Source organism: Brachyistius frenatus, unplaced genomic scaffold, assembly GCF_029030835.1.
Source record: "Brachyistius frenatus isolate BFR_SWC_R1_liver_20210118 unplaced genomic scaffold, ASM2903083v1 Contig_13, whole genome shotgun sequence".
Classification (NCBI taxonomy): domain Eukaryota; kingdom Metazoa; phylum Chordata; class Actinopteri; family Embiotocidae; genus Brachyistius; species Brachyistius frenatus.
The window spans coordinates 1,891,718-1,912,139 of NW_027210612.1; the positions used below are offsets into that span (position 1 = coordinate 1,891,718).

General features: G+C 41.5%; 1 protein-coding gene across 21 annotated transcripts in view; it reads left to right on the forward strand.

Moving 5' to 3' along the window:
* kcnma1a (potassium large conductance calcium-activated channel, subfamily M, alpha member 1a) overlaps window positions 1–20,422 on the forward strand; it is a 146,328-nt gene that overhangs the window by 20,954 nt on the left and 104,952 nt on the right. For all 21 annotated transcript variants that reach the window (XM_069692731.1, XM_069692713.1, XM_069692714.1 and 18 more), the window contains exon 2: window positions 17,195–17,362. In XM_069692731.1, coding sequence (XP_069548832.1) covers window positions 17,195–17,362 — 168 coding nt within the window. The remainder of the gene's footprint in view (window positions 1–17,194; window positions 17,363–20,422) is intronic.

Below are 20,422 nucleotides of genomic sequence, written 5' to 3' on the forward strand. Positions count from 1 at the left end.
ATGGCTTAAAGTTTAAAGATTGATGCAGTTGTCATAATTTGTCTGTTATACAGATTATCCGCTGTTAAACTAGCAAAGTGTGCTTAGATCTTAAAAGAAGCCAATATCTCGAAACTGTATTATTTTCAAGTCAATTTAGCTAAGATTGGAGTAACTATCACTTTAACATGCAAAATATAAAGATCTGTGGGATATTGTTTTTTTTTAAATGTCATTGTGTTATAGCGGACTGTCAAGCTTTTCGTGGATTTTTGCCATTCGCTTTCGGCAATTGAGGAAAAAAAAATCACTACTACGAATGACTTCTTACTATAGAGGGTCAGAATGACAGCAAAAAAGATTCGGTGTTAGTTTTGCATGGACTCATACAGAGGAAGAAGTAGATCATTCCTGCCCACTGCCATAAGACTTTACAATAACTCACCTCTGGCAAAATCCATCACAGTACAATAACACTGTTGACTGTGTTTCTTGGTCTCTTGCTTGTATATTATATGTATATTATATGTATATTATATATATAGATATATACTGTACCGTATGTATATATATATATATATATGTTGACTGTGTTTATTGGTTTGTTGTATATAATATATATAGATATTTAATGTACTGTATATATACTGTATGTACTGTGCATTTTATATTTTATATTTATATTTTTTATTTTATTGCTTTTCTATTATATTATTCTATTCTATTATTATTTTATTCTATTGTTTCTATTATTGCTCCTGTATGTATGCTGTTGTGGCGAAAAAATTTCCCCTCGGGGATTAATAAAGTATATACCTACCTACCTACCTACCTACCTACCCTACCTACCTACCTACCTACCTAAAAATGTCCTAGACTTTCACATTGTCTTGTAGCCTCTTACATAGAAAATCATTTCTTTCATTTTCTATATATACGTGTTAATTTCTAGCAATTCAGGATCACAGAGGTGGACTATCGTGTGGGTGGTGGTGAAACACTGTGGACATGTTGACCATACTGAACAACACAAGCTGCGCATTTACGTATGCACCATAATTTGATAAGAACAAGATTAAAGCTGTTCTCTGACTGCTGCAGCTGTCATGTCAACTCCTTAACCAGATTATTTTAAGGTTGAAAGTGGAGCAAATGTAATCTGATCAAAAGGCCCGCGGTGCGTAGCGTATCAATCTTTTGATTTACTGTACTGCAGTGTTATATCTTACTTTCATTTCTGTCAGTGCTTTGGTTTTGCGCACTCACCAAAAAAAAAAAAAATATCACAGTGTGAACTGAATATCTATAAACAGCAACATGGCCAGCGGTGGAAAAAAAACTATTTATGTTTTGAGGCAGCAACAAAACAGCTTCCATGTTACGACCAACACAGGAAGAAACGGCGAAAGGTTATCTGCAAATGCATTGACAGGAAAAAACAACAACAAAAAAACCCAAGGTGCTTTATGGTCCTTATCTTTTGCTGTGGCTCGAAAAAAGGTTTTATTTTCCTACTATATTCTTTCTGTATTTATCACACATGTTCTTCTGACGGTGATTATTAAACAAATAGTGCAAATGTGGTCAATGAAAAGCATGTAAATGCAAAAGAGTTAAACCTTAATTCACAGCTGAATTACAGGGTACTATCAAATTATATTGATGAACAAATCAATGTGGAATTGGTCAAATACACTTGACACTCGATTTGATGTCAAGGCCAAGAAATGAGACTGAAGTCAAAGTGGCATCAACTGTCCTGCTCTCCAGGTGGTTTTGCTCACTACTGTATGTACACAGTATGTATGTTGTATAATTAGGATGTGCACCAGTGTTTACATCTCCCTCTCAGACTGTTGGAATGATCACTTTTCTGATTACTCCACACAATCGTTTATTGACACATCTCTCCCACAGGCGTCTTCCATCACACCTCCTCTCTCATCCTGCCTCTGTGTCTTTTTCCTCCCTGTTCTTTGCTTCTGTCCCCCCCTCCTCCAAACCTTCCCTCCCACACACTCATGTCTCATACACCTACTGTCTGCCCGCCAGGTCTCTGTTGCTAAGCGACAAGCAGTGAGCGCTGGACTGCTCTTATGTGAGCGACGTTTGTCCATCATCATCTTGTCCTTCGCTGTGCCGTATGCGCGTATACCAGACTTCTCTTTGTGGAGTTGTGTGGAGTGGATTTCTACAGAGAGAAAATTGCACACGTGTTTTTTTTTTTTTTTGCTTGTAGTGAACCGATTGATAAAACAAACTTGAATCTTAAAATGTCATTGATTAACCTTGGAGGGTTTAGTTCTGTAATAGATGCAGAGACTTGCAACTTCCTGGAATGGTTATTGAATCAAACATAAAATCACATAGAGCCACGGTGTAAAGAAAAATGTGACTGAAGAAATTGCATCTGCTGGTGCTAACCTTTTCCAATTATTTGCTCAAAATATTGCAAACGTGAATCCATTGATTCTTCTTTTTATCACAGGAGAAGATATGGATCCAGTCATAACACCGAGATGTATTTCTGTTGCAAAGTAGAAAATATTATACTCGGAGGTTGTCAAATCATCGTGCATAGAAATGGTTATTTCCTCTGGATGCAGTAATCTCAGCTGCCACTGAACTTGCTTCAGCCACCGCTGCGCCCCTCCCTGGCTCCTTCTCATGTTTCCAAGCTGCAAATTTCCCTGTTGCTTCATTCCTTTTGATTAGTCCCCTGGGCTCTTACGGCTTTTATTTTGACAAATGAGCCTGGTGCTGAACACTAAAAAGCATTTACAACAGTATTGATTAACAGTGGCCACTTGCTATTGAAGAGGAAACGAAGATGTACTTACAGTAAACCTTCAGAGGCGATCCAGAGCCGGTTAAATAAATGCACTAAGGCTCGGGATTAGTGATGTGGATTTCCTCGCCGCTGCATTTGAAGAGAAGCTCATGAGCTGGAGATTACTTCAGCAAGCATAATGCATCTAGATGAGTGGATTATTGAAGCTAGCTATATAAAGATAAAGTGCTAATGTAAACTGTCTTCATTATGACATAATGCACATTGTGTCGTACTCATAAAACCTCTTTGTAGGTGTCCACTTGTCAGAAAAGAGGAAATATACATTTGGAACCATTATGTGTATCGCCAAATCTCTTTAAGAATGTCAAGCATTGTAATGACTACCTGAATGAATCTCTCTTGCTCCCCTGTACACACACACACACACACACACACACACACACACACACACACACACACACACACACACACACACACACACACACACACACACACACACACACACACCCCTCCTTTATTGCCTGAATTGTTCCTGAAGTGTAATTTCATAAAGTAAATGCCCCTGTCATGCAAAAGTAGCCATAACACGTTCTGCTTGTCACCCCCAGTGACTTGTCCTTGGGTTTGAATAATGCTGCAGTGATCAAGTGTGCGCTGTGTGGACAGTACAGGAGAGCTGATTCAGTCTTCACATCATCCCATGTGAAAGCTGTTGCCAGCCCTCTCTCTCTCTAACGCACCCTGACAACACTTCATTTTTGTACTGAATTTTGCGTGTTGTTTATTTGAGCTCAACAGTGCAGCCCGTACCAAGCCTGCAAGGGTCAAATCGCTGACTCGGGGGGAGGTGGTTTTCTCCATCCCTTCTTGCCTAAACCACCCCCACATCGCGGCGCCATCGCGGGGAATGCCACTCTCGACCTCAGGCGAAAGGCAATCCCGCAATACTTTTTGTCAGCTCCTCAAATCCCAAACCTGTTCTAACAACAGCGGCTCTAACAGGAACAGGCAGAACACAGCGGAAAGCGGAGCCAAGGCTCGTCTTCCAATGGACACAAACAAACACGGTTCTCCTTGGGATGCAGCGTGCCTCCTCTGAGCTGAGAGTGCCTCGTCTGTGGATCCTCGATTCTATCATGAAAATGCCTTGGTTTGGTAAAGTTGTACACCATGCAGTCCGACATATACAGGGAGAGGATGCCTCGGTCCTCCCCAGCAGCAGCCCACTTTACACTTGACATCACATAGAGGCTTAATGCTGCGCAATACGGTCCAGTGTTCCTCCGAAGGCAATGACCTTTCTTGTAAATGCACAGATTGGTTTGCTGTGCTGCCATCTTGCATAATTACACCGATTCTCTGCAGGAGAACGTTTATACAAACTTGCTGCGATGTTTCATCCGGACTCCAGTTCAACTTAATGGATCTTGTTAGCTAAGGTCAAAGTCCTCTCTGTCTGGGGTCACGGTAAAGAAACACAACCTTCCCTGTGGAACACATTGGGGGCCTTGGTGTCGGCTGATAGGAAAACAGAAGCTGTAACAATCCGCAGCGTGTCCTCTCCCCGTTTCCTTTTCCTAACTCCAGGGTTAAAACATGCAAATTCTGTATGAGGGAAGCTGATTTATTTTCCCCAGTGGGAGGCGTGAGATCTAAATTTAAAATGATTAAATGAGCCTAGAGTTAGAAAATCATTTGCACTTCCATTTGTTAGCCTCTGAGCTGTTCTCAAATCAAGGGCAAGTCTCTGAATCATTAAGCTCAGATGACTGCCTCTTTAACTGCCTTTAACAAGAACATTTCCCCATTGTTGACCCCTCTATTGTGTAATACAGTTTGTGGACCCAATCGACATGTTTTCAGAAAAGTGGAGGAAGAAATAATATAAATCCAGCTTGGTTTAGTGCTCCCCATTAACCAAATTGTTCATTTTACACTTACCAAATAATTAAGCAGAGAAAGGGATTCAAATTCAAACTCATACCTCTAGCTATTGTTCCACATCAAATGTGTGGCTTATGCTTGTCTAAATAAATTCATCTAGCCCTGCGCAGCGGCTGGCATCAGTGAAAGATTTGAGAGTATTATTGCATCAGGAGAAGATAAAGGTAATGAGACCTGTCTCTCATGCAAAGAGTGCCTAATCTCCTTGGTCTCTTATGGCTTCTCTTAAGCCGGTGGAGTGGAGTGAAGTGGAGTGGAAAGGAGACGAGAGAAGAGAGCAAAAGAAATGGAGAGGACCTGAAGAGGAAGTGAACAGGTAGAATAAACAAGAGGAGATAACATTGACCATCGAAGGGAAGATAAGGAGAGTGGGAAGACTGAGCTACGTTGTTATACCTGTGAATTTGCATGATGGTGTGTTTGGATGATGGTTAGAGGAGAGGACAAAACAAAACAAAGTGTGTGAGAGCTCTGAAGGTAGAAGATGGAGGCTCATGACCTGTTAATTGTGTGAATGCTTCACAAAGGAAGATACAGTAATCTATCAAAAATAAAGACCTGACCTGCTCAGTGTTCCGTGCTCAAAGGACTATTTTCAGAGATAACCTGGATATGTATTTTCCACAAACTTGTTTCATAACATTTAAAGTTGTTTTTTTGCAATTTTTTGAATCATAGTTTTTCAGAAATGTTTGACAAAGGAATACTGTTGCATATATGCCAGCTTGGTGTGCTGAAGGACTGTGCTCATACTTAATCATTATGCATAGACTGCAGTACTCCCATCATGGAACCTCTCCCACTCACGTGTTTTTCTGTAGTTACACATTTTCTGGAGTGACTGATTCATTAAATAACCGAGTTGTTTTCTTGTTGGCTGAATCCAGACAAATGACTAAATAAAACTGCCACCGTTGTTACATGAAACCTAAATTTGGGGTTGCATTTGCATACTGATATTACATCAAGTAGAAAGAACATGAACTCTTTGTCCCATGACAGTAATTGATTCAACCAAAATAAACTGTGCGTAATTCTCCTTTTAGTGAATGTGCATATTCACTTATATATGCTGCACTGTATATTCCATAGATACAAGGGTGGACTAATTATTTCTGTATCAGAAACTACTAAAAAAAAAAAAAGGTGTATATTACATCTCTGATACAATCTCAACGTGCATTAATTATTAAAAGCTTCATAAAGGAAATATTGTAGAGAAGTTGGTGAGTTGCAAAGACTGCACAAGCCTGCAAGACTTGCACAAGTTAGTTTAAACATATCATAATAAATATGTATTTGACCAAAAACTCATTTGACTTGAGCTGAGTTGTTTGTTTTCTTATTTGTTTTCAAGACTTCTCTTCACTAACCTGCACTGCCAACCACTTTGCTGCTAATAAATTCATCTGCGAGTCATATCTGGACGTTGCTCTTTATAGAGCGGGGGGTCATTGATCAGTGCCAATTAGGCCAATAAGGCTACCGTCTTGGTTGTTTTCAGCTCTGGGAAAAACACCGTAACGGCTTGCTCTGCAGAAGGTAATGGGGCCCCAGATTTCATCTGTCTGTTGTACGCTGAGTCGCTTATTGACAGAGAGCAAAGCCGTCTGTCTGTATTTAGGAGGAAAGCTCATTAAAGTGTTCTGAGGGCAATAGGGATCAGGGCTAAGACAGGTGACTGCTTGATAAGGCTGTTGTTGTAGCTCTGGCTGTTGTTGTTCACTGCACTGCTACTTATTAAATTCACTGACTGGTGGGGAAGAAACAAGTCTGCGGAGAGAAAAAGGCTCATGCTTTCAGTTTGTTAACATGTTACGGAAAACCTGCTTTTCTTTTATAGAACTTAAAAATGGCCCTCTAAATGAAGACACAACAAAATACATACTTACATAGTCAAATATACAAAAAAGTCAGGGCTTCAAATGCATGTGATAATCTTACAAATACGTCGTGATCGCAGCAACCTTTTGTCCTTTTATTTGATTAGCGTGCAATTAGTGTCCACATATTTATTTTCGATTTAAAATACATTTTTGAGTCATAAATCAAAGCGTTTGCTACCAGACTTGGAAATCTATTTTTTTTTTTTTTTTTTTAAGACAACAGCAAATGTAGGTAGATGGCGTGTCTGCATAAAGACTGACATTTTCGAAATCTTTAGAAGCACTGTCGCTAGACTAGTTTTGGTCAAAGATCAGAATCTGCCAAGAAATGTACCAATGTGCCCACAAAATGCAGGGAAGAAGCTGACTGGCTGTAGCCAGCAGACATGGCTGTTAACAATGCAGTTTTTAGAGTGCAATCGTTAAACATTATGAAAAAAAATGTCCAGACGAAAGAGATTAATTGAACACATTTTTGAGGACTTAATAAACAGTATGCTTGATGAAAATATGATTGCAGGCATGTAAACTCCACAGGGCACTTTTAATGTTATTTTCCCAGGTGTGCTTGTCCATTTCACTGAAATGTGGAACAAATTGACTGGCTTTAAGAGGGTAGAATTGGCATATTATGTAGCTGCAGGTGTTTATGCTAATGTGTTTTGTCCAGTTTGCTCTTCTTTCAAAACCAGTCTCATTTAATCTAAATGAGTATGTAAAGAATATTTCGTAATCATGTGCTGAAATGAGCTTAAAACACATGCTGTGTTGAGAACGGACCTCGGCGTGTTTCTCTGTGTGCAGCTGAGAGTGTCCTGCTGCTGATGGAGCTCTGTTAGCGGAGATATGAATTCTGCTGCAGGCCCTGTGGTTAGGAGGTCCAGACAGGTTGCGAGGTTGGAGGCACACTGTTACCCCCTGATTCATAGGTGTGGTAAGCGATGCCGACACAAACCGAGCCCCAAATGAAATAGAAATCAATCATTGCCCTTAACGCACACATTCGCACGCACAAAATTGTCTGGCGCCCTTGAATGAATGGAAGTCCTGTTGGTTTGAGCAATAACAGAAAATAGAGTCAATTCAGGGTGGAGCTGAACAGATAGAGGTTCGTGGTTGTTGGCGGCATCACAAGCGCATTTAGCGCGAGGACGACAGACAATTACTCCATTGAATCATCAATGTACAACAACTGTGAGGCAGAAGGCTTTCTTAAAAATATGTGGAACATCGTATATTTTTTGTGACGTTTAAATGCTCGTTTGGCTCTTTTTAAGGGTGCTTGTCTTGAGTGCTTCACATATATATTCACCCGGGAAACTCTCGTTCACATGTACATTGGGCTGCATTACAAAATGGTGGAAAATAGCCTCGGGTGATTGTGCCACTGATGGCTGTAGCATGATAAAGGCCGATGTCATTTCAAGCATGTACTTTCAGATAAGCTTACAATGGCGTGTAACTGCCTCTGAAAAAATATTGTAAGCTACAGTGTGGCTCAGAATACATGTTGGTCATTTACTGCACTGCATGCAGAATGGTTGCATTGTGCAAAGAATCGCAGACTTTCTGCAGATTGTGTGTGTCAACTCTGTTTTCGGCGCCTGCTGCGAAAACTGCTGATTCTAAATTGCTCTCATGTCAGAAATCACACTGAAGGGCATTCGCCTGCTTTATTAAATGGGCCAATATGGAGCGTTTCCATTCAGACCAGATTTGCATAGAAAACAAGAATGTGCGCCTGTGTGTATCACCATAGTAACAGGCCATCTCTAGATCGTTAAGAAAGAATAACATAGATTAAACCTGTCAAAATTTAAATGATCAATTATTGCATGTGCACATTTGGAGGGGGAATGCGATTTCCGGTGGTGTGTAATGACTTCACATTAGTGGTATTTTTTTTTTTTTTCTCCATGCAGTAATTTGTTAAACTTGCACTCCTCCATCTACATTAAAGTAATTATGTTGTCTCCTGTTTGTTTCCCTGGTCTGAGGCCATAAATCTTTGTGGTGTCCAGTTTCTGTGAGGATTACAGCGGCCATTATTTGCACTTGCGGGCTAATACAGGGTAATGAACGATCTGCAGATGAGGTGATGAGCCTGATTGACAGTTTCTTAATGTTGTTTAGGGTGATTTACTGGGGTTCACAAGCAGGAATAGAGGTGATTGTTGAGTACAAATTCCAGTGATTTATCAGCTGTCTCTCTAGGTTAAAGTAATGGGGAGCGTTATTGATTTGTCTGAAACTGCTTTGATGCCATTGATTTCTTAGACATTCAGAAAACTCTGTGAAACCTGCAGGTGGTGTTATGGGGTTTGTAAAGTTTCAGCTGTAGAGTTACAGCACGACATTTGATCATTTTCTCTGCATCCATCTTATGAGAAACTTTCATTTGGGGCTCTTTTATTGTATACCCTACATCTTTAGTGTGCTCTCATTTAAGCCACTGGCCAACTATTATCTTCTGACATTAAGATTATAAAACTCAAAGACTTTACAGATGACAAGTGCTGACCTTTCAATCTCCCATAATTCTCTGCGTCATCTATTTTTATCCTGGACAACTGGGGCTTGAAATGTTGTATCAATGGAAGAGGTGCACAATACAGCATTATGAATCGACTGGACTGTACATTGAAGTTGTATTTTTCCTTTTTTTTCTTTTTCTTTCATTCTCCCTCCAGTCGCAAGGAAGTAACACTAATGCAGATGTGTCTTTATTCTGTCCTCTTTTGTCTGAGCGGGGGGGACATGAAAGAATGTACGTCTTAGCCAGCATGCGCTGCCAGGCTTCTGTTATGCTTTTTCATATCACTGTTGATTGTTTCTCTCCGCTCGTCGAGGAGACGCCACAATTGGGACAAAAAGTGTGCATTGAGTGCAGCCATTTAGAGGATTGAGCTCTTGTCCTGTTGTGCAGATGGGTGTGCTGTCCAGCGGAGATGCAGAGAGATGTAAACCGTTTGGCTTGTCTTCCTTGTTTGCCAACATTGTGGATGTCATCTATTTAGTTCAGTGTCCACAAATCATCTAATCCTACTCTGGCCTGCGGTGCCCAAAATAGGCCTGGCACAGAGGGGCAGCACCGGGCCGATGTGATCCTGGAAATGGACAACATTTTCAGTGACACCGATAGCTTTGGTATCCTTGGTGAGACCACTGATCACGCGTATTTGACAGTTTCTGGATAGTCTGGATTTATTGCTTGACTCATATCAATCTCAGCGTTTACTGCTGTACAGTGCAGAAATGTATGATTTTCTGAATCATAATTTACACTGTGTAAACTTAACCCCTTGAGCGTAAGCCTCAGAAGATTATAAACAGTTTCACAACTCAAGCTTTCAACACCAAATGTGTTAAAAATATCTCCTCAATCACATATGTACATTTACTCATCTGCTACACAGCCTCTGTAAATGACATTTGCGTGGTGTCAAGTAGTGTCAAGAATGGGTGCCGTCCGGACCAGATTACATTCCACGCTGTACCTGTGTAATCCCTAAATCAGACACGATAGCCTTGGGAATCAACATGCTTTGGCCCATAGAGTCTCTTTATCTCAAATCAGAACCATTTTTGAACTTTGTTCTGTGTGCTTTGCATGAACACATTGGGGGAACACAAGGCGAGTATTATACAATAATAATAATTCAAGCATAATGAAATTGATGACGCAGACTATAGAGATTTCTCTGGTGCAGTGAGACAGTATGGCACTTGGCTCACGGTCTGTTCCTATAGCCTCACAGTAATTAGCCTGCACCATTTGGCCTCCCTACTTCTGTAAGGTTCAGTAGGCATGACCTATACACAGAAATAACAGCTTTTCTCCACATGGTGTTGTCAGATTCAACCTTGCACCTGTTCATGTACGCCAGCGAATTAGTATGTGAAGAGGCTCTGTATTCTTCATCCCTCTTCCCTATTGCTGTGACCCAGTGCAGGCCTGTAACCCTGGGACACTGGGTAACTGTACCGGCATTAAAATAGCAAACAGTGGGAACAAAGCATGTTATGAGATTCACTAGTTTCACGTCTCCCAGGTTGAAGCTATAAATAGCCTTTCACACTGGAATAGAGTTTTCCCCAGCGATGCGGACGAAAGCTAGAGGAACAGCTGCGTTAAAGCCAAGTCCTGTTAGATCAGTGGAGTCAGATGGGCATGTTCCTGTCTCACGCTCCTGTCTTTTCTTTCTGTCTTTCCTCTCTGTCTCCCTGTTCTCTCACTTTCACTTCCCATTTGTCTTGCTCCTAATCTGTCTCACTGTCTGTCTTTCACCCACTTGTTTATCTCCTTGTCTTGCAGGATCTTTGTCCTTCTGTCACTGTCTCCCCCCTCTATGTCTGTCCTGTGTTTGCTCAGTTTTCCTGTCTCTCTTGATGTCTTTTAATTTGCGTCTCTGTCATTATCTCTGCCCCCTGCTTCCTTTATTGTTCTGTCATTCTGTCTTCGTGCCTCCCTCTGACTCTGTTTGACTGGGTGTCCTTCTTCTCTTCCCTCATAGTCTCTCTCTCTCTCTCTTTGTCCCCACCCTGTAGATTTCTCTGTCAGTTCCTCTCTTTGTCTTCCTTCCTGTGTCATGTTTTATCTGTCGCTCTCTTGCTCATTATTGCCAGGCCTCCCCTGTGTACTCCGTTAATTGGTACAATCCTAATATTAACAGTATTCATCTGTCTTGTTATAAAAAGCTTTATTGAAGAGGGAAGATGAACTACATACATTTTAAATAGAAAATTGAAGATGTTACTTCAACTTGTTTCCTATTATTGACTATAAGGTCTCTAATTTTCTACATGCTTTTTGAACTGTAGAAGATACTGCTCAGTTCTGTATCACTCAAGATATTTGTATTTATGTAGGTGGAAGAGAGACAAACAGTTCAAAAACAGGACACTACTAGAGTGAACAACAATCAACTTTCATAATTTGCAATTTAAAGTTATAACAAATTCCTGGTTGATTTGGATAAGACAATGGTGGTTACTGGTGGCAATGCAGTATAATGCTACAGTAAACACTCTTCGAGCAGCTACTCCTTCTTTTAAAATAGATAAGTCAGTCCATAATCATTTCCACCACAATGCGCATGTTGCGAGTAGTTTTTCACACAACAGCCGGGTACAGTAGGGGCTGACTACTTTGCTGAGAAGTTGGAGGTGGGCCGCCTGCTGCCTGCAGTTCATCGAACAGCTCACACTCTGTTCGTTCTGGTTCCGTTACTTCCTTTGAGGTTTTAAAACTGATCTGATGACCAGAAAACTAAAAATGTTCGTGACGAATACGCTTTATTTCCTGAGACTGCTACATAATCTGTGTTTTGCCAGTTGAACTAGCATTGGTATGAAAATGTTTGGTTTGCATTAGCATTAACTTAATCACATACGGCTGTGGGAGACTCAACAGTGAACAGTGATGTCAGTGAGATAATATTTAAAATGAACAAGAACACTATTCAATGACATATTTGTTTTAAAGGAACAGTGTCTTTGGGATTTAGTGGTGAGGTTTGGGGGTACAGTGCTATTTGTTGAAATAGCGGCTATGCATGAGCCCACACGGGCACACATGGTTCAGTTTGAGCTTTTTCTAGAATTATATAACTACTACAGACAATAGTCAATAAGTTATATTTACATCACTTTAATTTGAAGTCAACAATATAATTGTGCTTTTTGAACGTATATTGTGGATTCTCATCTCATCTAAAGTGCGATTGTCCGATTTCCATCACAACAGGTTCCTGCAAATGTTTCACAGTAAAGCCTTGTTAAGAAATGGGTTTTTGTCTGCTGAAATGTTAGATAGCATTTAATTTGAAATGAGTTTGCATTAACTCGTAATGCAGTAATTTTAACAGGGCAAACAGTAGCTGATGAAAATGAGGCTTTGAGTCAATGTCGTTAATCAAACAATAGACCTTAAATGTCAAGATGACACTTTGACTATTCCATTTGTTTTGGCTCTCTTGCGTGACATGTGCTTTTGATTGGATGTTTAAGCAATTAAAACATTTAAATGAATTTCAACCGGATCAAGAGAACTGTCACTGTCATTTCGGTTCGCTCCGGCAGCATAACACCTGTGATGAGGTTGCAGATTAGAGATCCCATTCTGGGCTATTATAGAAACACTGCGGTGCAACATGGCAGGCTGCGTGGAAGAGGACCCACTCCTTATGTAGATATGAAGGGCTCATTCAAAGGCAACAGTAACACAACGATTCTTAGTTTCAGACGATTATACACTAATGAAAACATAATTGTGATTTTTTTTTCCTTCTCAGCTGACAGATCACCCTAAATCCTACACACCGCTCCCTTAAGTCTTTCATCATATTGTGTCGACCCTTTTTTGAGTTTTGTTATAAACACATTTACTGACTCCTGCTGCTCCCTCTATGCCGGTCTCTCGCTCCGCATGTTTCCCTCTCAGTTTGACATCACAGATGTATATATAGCCAGCAGATGGATTCTCCCATAACATTCTGCTTCAGTGCCTTTCTCTCCCTCAGCTTTGGTTACCGCCGGCCACTCAAATGAACTAGAAGAAATTCTTTGTTTACATGATCTCTTCTGATCTGCCAAGCCATCAGTTTGTGACTACATCTATTAATCATGTTCACACACACACACACACACACACACACACACACACACACACACACACACACACACACACACACACACACACACACACACACACACACACACACACACACACACACACACACACACACACACACACACACACACACAGTAAAACATTACTGAATGTGTTCCTTTAGTCTTTGCGTTCACATGTGAAAGCTGCTATTCCCAGATTAAACTGGCATCCATGGAGGTTTTCATACAGAGTACATTATCTGAAGAAATTGTGAGCTGGAACATTTAGCCTACTAAATGCCGTGCATGTCAATTCTGGATCCTGGGTGTCAGTTCTGACAATGCAGTCATATTGTGTCACTTCCTGTTGCTAACGTACTGTGCGCTGCTGCTGTTCACGGATTTATTTTAGCTCATCAATCTTAGTTATTCAACAATACATCTCGCTGTACAGCGACCAGTTTCGAATTGTAACACACACTTGCTAAATTACTTGCTAATTTTATACTTAATGTGCTATTTCAGGTCTGCCAGCTCCTTGTCTCGCTTGCTCGGCGTGTCCGATGTTTACTTTTTGCTCGGCCTCCTTTAGTGATAATAGTATTTGCTTTAAATGTGTTCTTTTTGCAGCATTAGTGGCGAAGCTCACTGAATTAACAGCACAGCGTCACGCCACGGAAAACAACCCATGAGCTGCAGTAGCTGGTCAGGCCCAGTAGCCGTCATGGGCAGACCTGACGTAGCCAATGTTTGCATGGCCCTCAACAGAAACTTGCAATCACCGATTGATGCTGGTTTTGTTGGCGATTTCTTGCTGTTAAAAAGGGAGATCCATCCCACTGTTGCCAAATGGTGCTCATGTGGGAGTTGTTGAATTGTTGGGTTTCTCTCTATAAAATTCAGGTCTTGAGTTTCTTATGGAAAACGTCTTGGGATGACTTTCGTTGTGAATAAATATTTAAACATCTAAATAAAACTGAATTGGAAAATACAGCAGATGGTGGTAAAGTACAATATTGACAAAACATATGCTAATTTAGAAATACAATGACTGAGTATCAGATACTATATTTATCTCCACCTGGGGATAGTGGTTTAGGGGAGAACTGGCAAAACAACTGACGTGTGAGGCCTTGGCTAGGCACAAGAGTATTTTGACATCAATCTAATAGTTTTGTAAATGTATCCAGAACATATTGTAGTTGCAGGTGGACGATTGGCCTTGGCAGAGGTTGGTGCTCTCTGAATGCCCTTCTGTTTTGTAAAATGAAATGTGAAATTTATGTCAAACTAATATGCTGTTTGTATTTTTCAAAGTCCAATTCATGTAGATATCGTTGTTTGATGTGTGTGTGTGTGTGTGTGTGTGTGTGTGTGTGTGTGTGTGTGTGTGTGTGTGTGTGTGTGTGTGTGTGTGTGTGTGTGTGTGTGTGTTGTAGCCCTAGAAAACTGTCAGTCAGCAGTATTTACCACAAAACTGCTGTGACAGGACAGATGTCTGACGGCATTTACGGTATGCTTGAAAACAAATCTGGAGGAAACAGTAGCAAGGAGAGCCCGAACTGTGAGTTACCATGAGACGGGTTTGCATGACACACGTAGTGCTAGTGTGATGTGGGTTGCTCCTACCGTGGTATACAGTATGTGTGCAACGTGAGGTTCATGGCGTCTCGCAGGTAACTGATGGCCACAGACATTCTCTGGGGTGCTGTCGAACAGGCACACAGCGAGTCAGAGTGAAACCTCAGACATCCTTGTGCACGGTGACCCGCATGCAGACACACTTTGCTGAGAATTTGCTGCATGTGACAAGCGAGATGCATGCTGGCTACATAGTCAAGAGAGTACTGATGGATGGGTGGCGGTGGGCGACTGGGAGTTTAAGAGGAGACGCAATCTTAGTCATGCAGCCTGCACATTCGGTTGGATGTGCATATTTAACTATTTACAGTTTACCAAATCCTGCAGCTTCCGCCCAGCAGGATCACGCGTACTGGAAGGTTTTGTGACAGGAGCTTGAACTTGATATGAGTTTGAAATGCAGTTGTTGTTTATGTAAATTTATATTTTTTTATGTGGTAATCTTATTATGTAGTAGTCTTAACATTTGAAATTCTAAGATAAATGATAAGATTAAGAAATAATTGGTTAAATTGGTTAAAAGACTAAGATAGCTTGATTAAAGTCTGATCAAAAAGCTAACCGCAGTCACAGCACTCATCTTAAGCTAGAAATTAAACACAGGTTGTTGGAGTGCAAAGTAATTCACATCTATCACAGCAAACACACCACTTAAATTTGCACTAAGATATATCTAAATCAGGCTTTCTTCCTCATTCACTTTTTTTGTTGCCAAATAATATTCTCACCTTCTCTGTGTGGTGGTTGATAGATTTGTGTCCCACACACACACACACACACACACACACACACACACACACACACACACACACACACACACACACACACACACACACACACACACACACACACACACACACACACACACACACACTTTTAAATTAAATTTTACCAGTAATGTTGCTATTATTTATGATCAAGCACTGATTTTGAGTGACTTAAACAAAACGAAATGCTTCAAATTACACTCATGATCGTTTTTAAAAAGTTTTCGAGTCTCTCAATACTAAGCCATTAATGCGTATATAAAGAGTAAGAAACTGAATTATCCACTGTAGTACTTACAGGCCCAACGGCAGGAGCACATAACGATCTGATAACTAAGTCTGGCTTTTTTAGGGCCAGTTTATTGGCATTGTTATGGGGTTGGAATGAAATTAGGAAAATGGCAGCTGTGTCCATCCCGTATCATTATCAAATGTAATCCAATTTGACCAGACAATCCTCTTGAAATGGACAGAGCACTCTCTTGGGCTCATCTGTAATAGCATTGCTCTTTAGCCCCTGCAGAAACACTCAAAATTGTAATCTGGTTTTGTTTTTGTGTTGTGTGTGGGCACATATTGGTCACCCCCAGTGGTCTTTCTTTATTGGCCCATACAGTTCCTGGAATTGAAATGTGTCACGTGTAAAAACAAAAACAAACCCAAAATGGTTTTGATTTGCGTCATCGTTTTCAGTTGTTATGGGGGGTCATGCAAACAAACTGCTGTCATTTGACATGAACGAAACTGGGGAAACAAATTTCACTCTGTTGACATAGCACATAATCTGTCTTAATGGCTACTTGTCAGACGCCAGTGAGAGGAGGGACATTGTAAAATGTGTTCCAAGGCCTACATGTGTACCCTACGGTAACATGAGCCTGTCTCCTTGGAATGGACCAATGGGCCGCCGTCAAGTTCTTGCAATTCCAGGGATTCTCTGTGGACACCATATGCGAGGCCTTACCCTAAGGTTTTATGAGGCCGAGGGTGAAACACAAATCTTTACTCTGCATCTTTGCACACATGCGTGTGTAGCGCGTGTAACCGGAGGATTTTTGTTGCCTCAAAGGACGGGGTAGCTGAGTGCCTTGTGTCAAATCAGGAGTGAGTGAATGGCTTGAGAGGAACAGCTGCATAGAGTGACTGTGTCACTCAGTCGGATACAAGAAGGAAGATGAAAAGGCCTGCATGAGATCGACAGTCTTACAATTTCTACCTCTGTCCCTGAGGAGTAACTGACTTAAAGAGCCATATGTGCAAAGCAAGTGGAGCGACAACATATACATTCTGTCGTTGTCTAACTCGTACACTCATTTCAACACATGTAGTGTATACCACATGGATGTCATCATGGCATGATGGCTGCAGTGACAGTGCCTTTTCCCCTTCAGAGGTTTGCAGCGTGTCATGAATGTAGACGTACATAAGCTCACGAGTACACAAGCCTTAGACTTACAAAAAAAACAAAAAAAAACTGGGGCGGTCTAAGGGGTCTTGCCCACAGCCAACAATGTTTTTCTATCTCTTTTGCTCAGTTTCTTTACACAGATCATTATGTTTTTTTCTTCTAGGAGGTTCAGAAGGTGAACAACCCCGCCAACAATCCGGCAGCAGACGGGACAGTAAAGGGTACCGATGAGAAGGAGGAGGTACCAGCCAGCGAAGTAGGATGGATGACTTCAGTCAAAGACTGGGCCGGTGTCATGATATCCGCTCAGACACTCACTGGCAGAGTACTGGTAAGTTTTCTCACTTCAAGTGGAGACGAATTATGGTGTTTTGTCAAACACCAAATCCAGACACAAATCCATGAGCCCTTTTTGGACACTAAGTCATTTGGACAACCCACAATTAGATAAGTGCAGCACTTTAGTCTTTCCTCAGGCAAATTGACCATACAACTGGTGTTCACACCCAAATTGGCTTTCAGATGAACCCACTGTGTAATCCCCAGCCATGTACACATTTACTCACCTGTTTTTAACGGGTCCCACCGGAGACATAATGTAGGGCAATTAATTTGATCCCTACAGTAGCTAGCGGATGCAGGCTATTTGGCTGGCACGGGCCAGCCTTTTCTGTGCAGCGATGGCCTTTGTGCATCACGCCGTAGCTCACTGCTGCGCCTCTGCCAGGTCAACTGATGACCGTGTTTATTTGTTTGCGTGGGTGTGCACATGCACACCCATATGTACGTGACGGGGATTTATTTTTCGAGTCGAAAAAGTAGCATATGTGGTGCGCACGAATGTGCAGCAGGTTAGATGCTGTCACTGCGGCTTATCTCTTGGTATGAATTACAGTGCCTTTCCCCTGCTGACCCTCCTTTTTGTTTCATCCCTCATTCTGCCCCCAGAATTTCTCCTGTACTTTACAGCTTTTTGACAAATCCTGATGTATCTACATTAGTCTAATGAACTTGTATACATGTGTGATGCCATGCTGATATTTAGCTTGTTCCTATATTGCTTGACTTTTCATAATCCAATACAGTCACTTTGATTCTGTTTACTAATGGTCACGAAGCAAAGCAGTTCTAGTTTCATTGTGTGTAGTTTTCACTTACTTGGATACATATTCCCAAAAGAAATGATTGAAAGGACACAGTTTCAGGTGTGTACAAACAAAACTTAAAATGTAATTCAACCTCATCCTCTTCTGCCCTGTGCTGCTTTGTACAACTGCACAGCTTTACTAAAATGCATAATTAAAAAGAAAAACTGACTTTCCACCAGAAGCACTTCTGATGTGCTCCTCCTCTCAGTTTACTAAGATGTCTGCCACTTAGCTCCACTGTACAGCAGAGAGTTGGCTATGAGCTGCTTGTAACTGCTAGCCTAATTTTAGTTGCTGCATAAATTATAGAAAGACATCATAATGTCTGCTTAGAATTGGGGCCCATTCATTTGCCTGGCATGAAAATGATGTTGCGTGAAATGACTCTGTATCTTCGCTGTGTTGTAATGTTTGCATTGAGGTAATATCTTTACTGTCTCTGCATCAGCTGCTCTTCAACGCGAACATTTAACTTTAAAGACAGATTGCAACTGATACGAAATTTGGGGCTTGTGCCAGAAGATGGGTACAGTGTCTGCCAATTTACTCATTCACTGTATCCGTTACCTTTGTAGATAGAAAAATCCAATGAAACATTTTGTTTTTATTAATTACTTCTTTGTTGTCTGGCTTTCCTTTTATGTCTTAACTTGCATCAGATCAGAGTATTAAGAGTTGGCCTGTTTTGCGCAGACATCCACTGTGCATCTGTGGACTGAATGGAGCAGCAGTGGGAGTACGGCGAGAGAGAGAGGGATCCAAACTAAAATACACTGTCATTGTTAATGTTTGCTGGAATGTGACAGTTTCCTCACGCCTGGTGAGAATAGCTAGGACTTGAGAAGGATTCGGGCCTTTCATGGCGAAGCAGATGAATAATCCTGAAGGGAGCTGTCAATTTACTAAATGAGCCTCTCTTTCATCACTTCCCCACTCACACAGCTCTGCTGGCATGGCCACAGCTCCCTCTCCCTTTCATCTTCTGCTCTGACTGAGTGCTCCCAATCTGCCCTGTATGCATATTTGTTTGTGTGAGGGAGAAAAGAAAAGAAAAGGAAGAAAACATGTAAAGAGTAACGGCATCTGAGAGACAGATGGGCAGATGAAGTGTAAAACAGAGTAGTTGTGATAGTCGGGAAGAAATAAGGCAGTGGTTGCTTTAAAAGGGGTTTCTAAGTGTAGAGATATCCCAGCGTATCACCTACTGTGATTTGTGCCACTTCTGGTGAGGCTGATAATTCTGCCTGGCAGGCTGTGTTTGCTTACGTGTTCACTCTAATGATATGCAGCACAATACTGTATGTACTCATGAGTGCTCCGTGAAGGTGAATGACTATCTCTTCATGTGGGTGGAATAGCACATTTGTGGGTGCATGTATGCCAGCATTTCTCGACATATACAGTACATGCACGATAGCTTGTGTGTGCCTCTGTGTGTGTGTGTGTGTGTGTGTGTGTGTGTGTGTGTGTGTGTGTGTGTGTGTGTGTGTGTGTGTGTGTGTGTGTGTGTGTGTGTGTGTGTGTGTGTGTGTGTGTGTGTGTGTGTGGGTGGGGAGGTGATTTCGTAGGGCTCTTGCTCTCCCATCAGTGCTTCACTGCAGATCAAAATTGCGATGAGTATCCGTGTACACAGAACCTGGCTGGTAACCGTAGCAACTGCTGTGTAGTGGCGCTCAGTCATCTGACATTAGGGGGCCGTCTGCATGGGCAGAGCAGAGCAGAAATAACATACATACACAGTATCTCTCACGCACACGCACACACACACGCACACACACACACACACACACACACACACACACACACACACACACACACACACACACACACACACACACACACACACACACACACACACACACACACACACACACACACACACACACACACACACACACACACGCACGCACACAGGTGGGTTTGTATCTGGATGCAGGCTCCGTTCTATCCAGTTGGAGGAGAGACAAAAGCAGACCGAGACAGATTGTCTCCGGTAGGCAGAACACCTCCATCCAAGGTTCATTTGTTTTCCTTGAAGACTTCACTGTTAGTGAAAGATAAGGCCTAATCAATTGCCAGGCAAAACTAAATCCACCCATTATGTATGATGTATGGAGTCCCCTGTTTTGTTTTCCCATGCAACCCGGTCTCCTAGAAATTATGTTCCTATAAAATTAAATTGAGAAAATCTGTTTTGAAGGAAATACAAACGGACTACATTTTCTTTCAAAATAGTGAGGAAA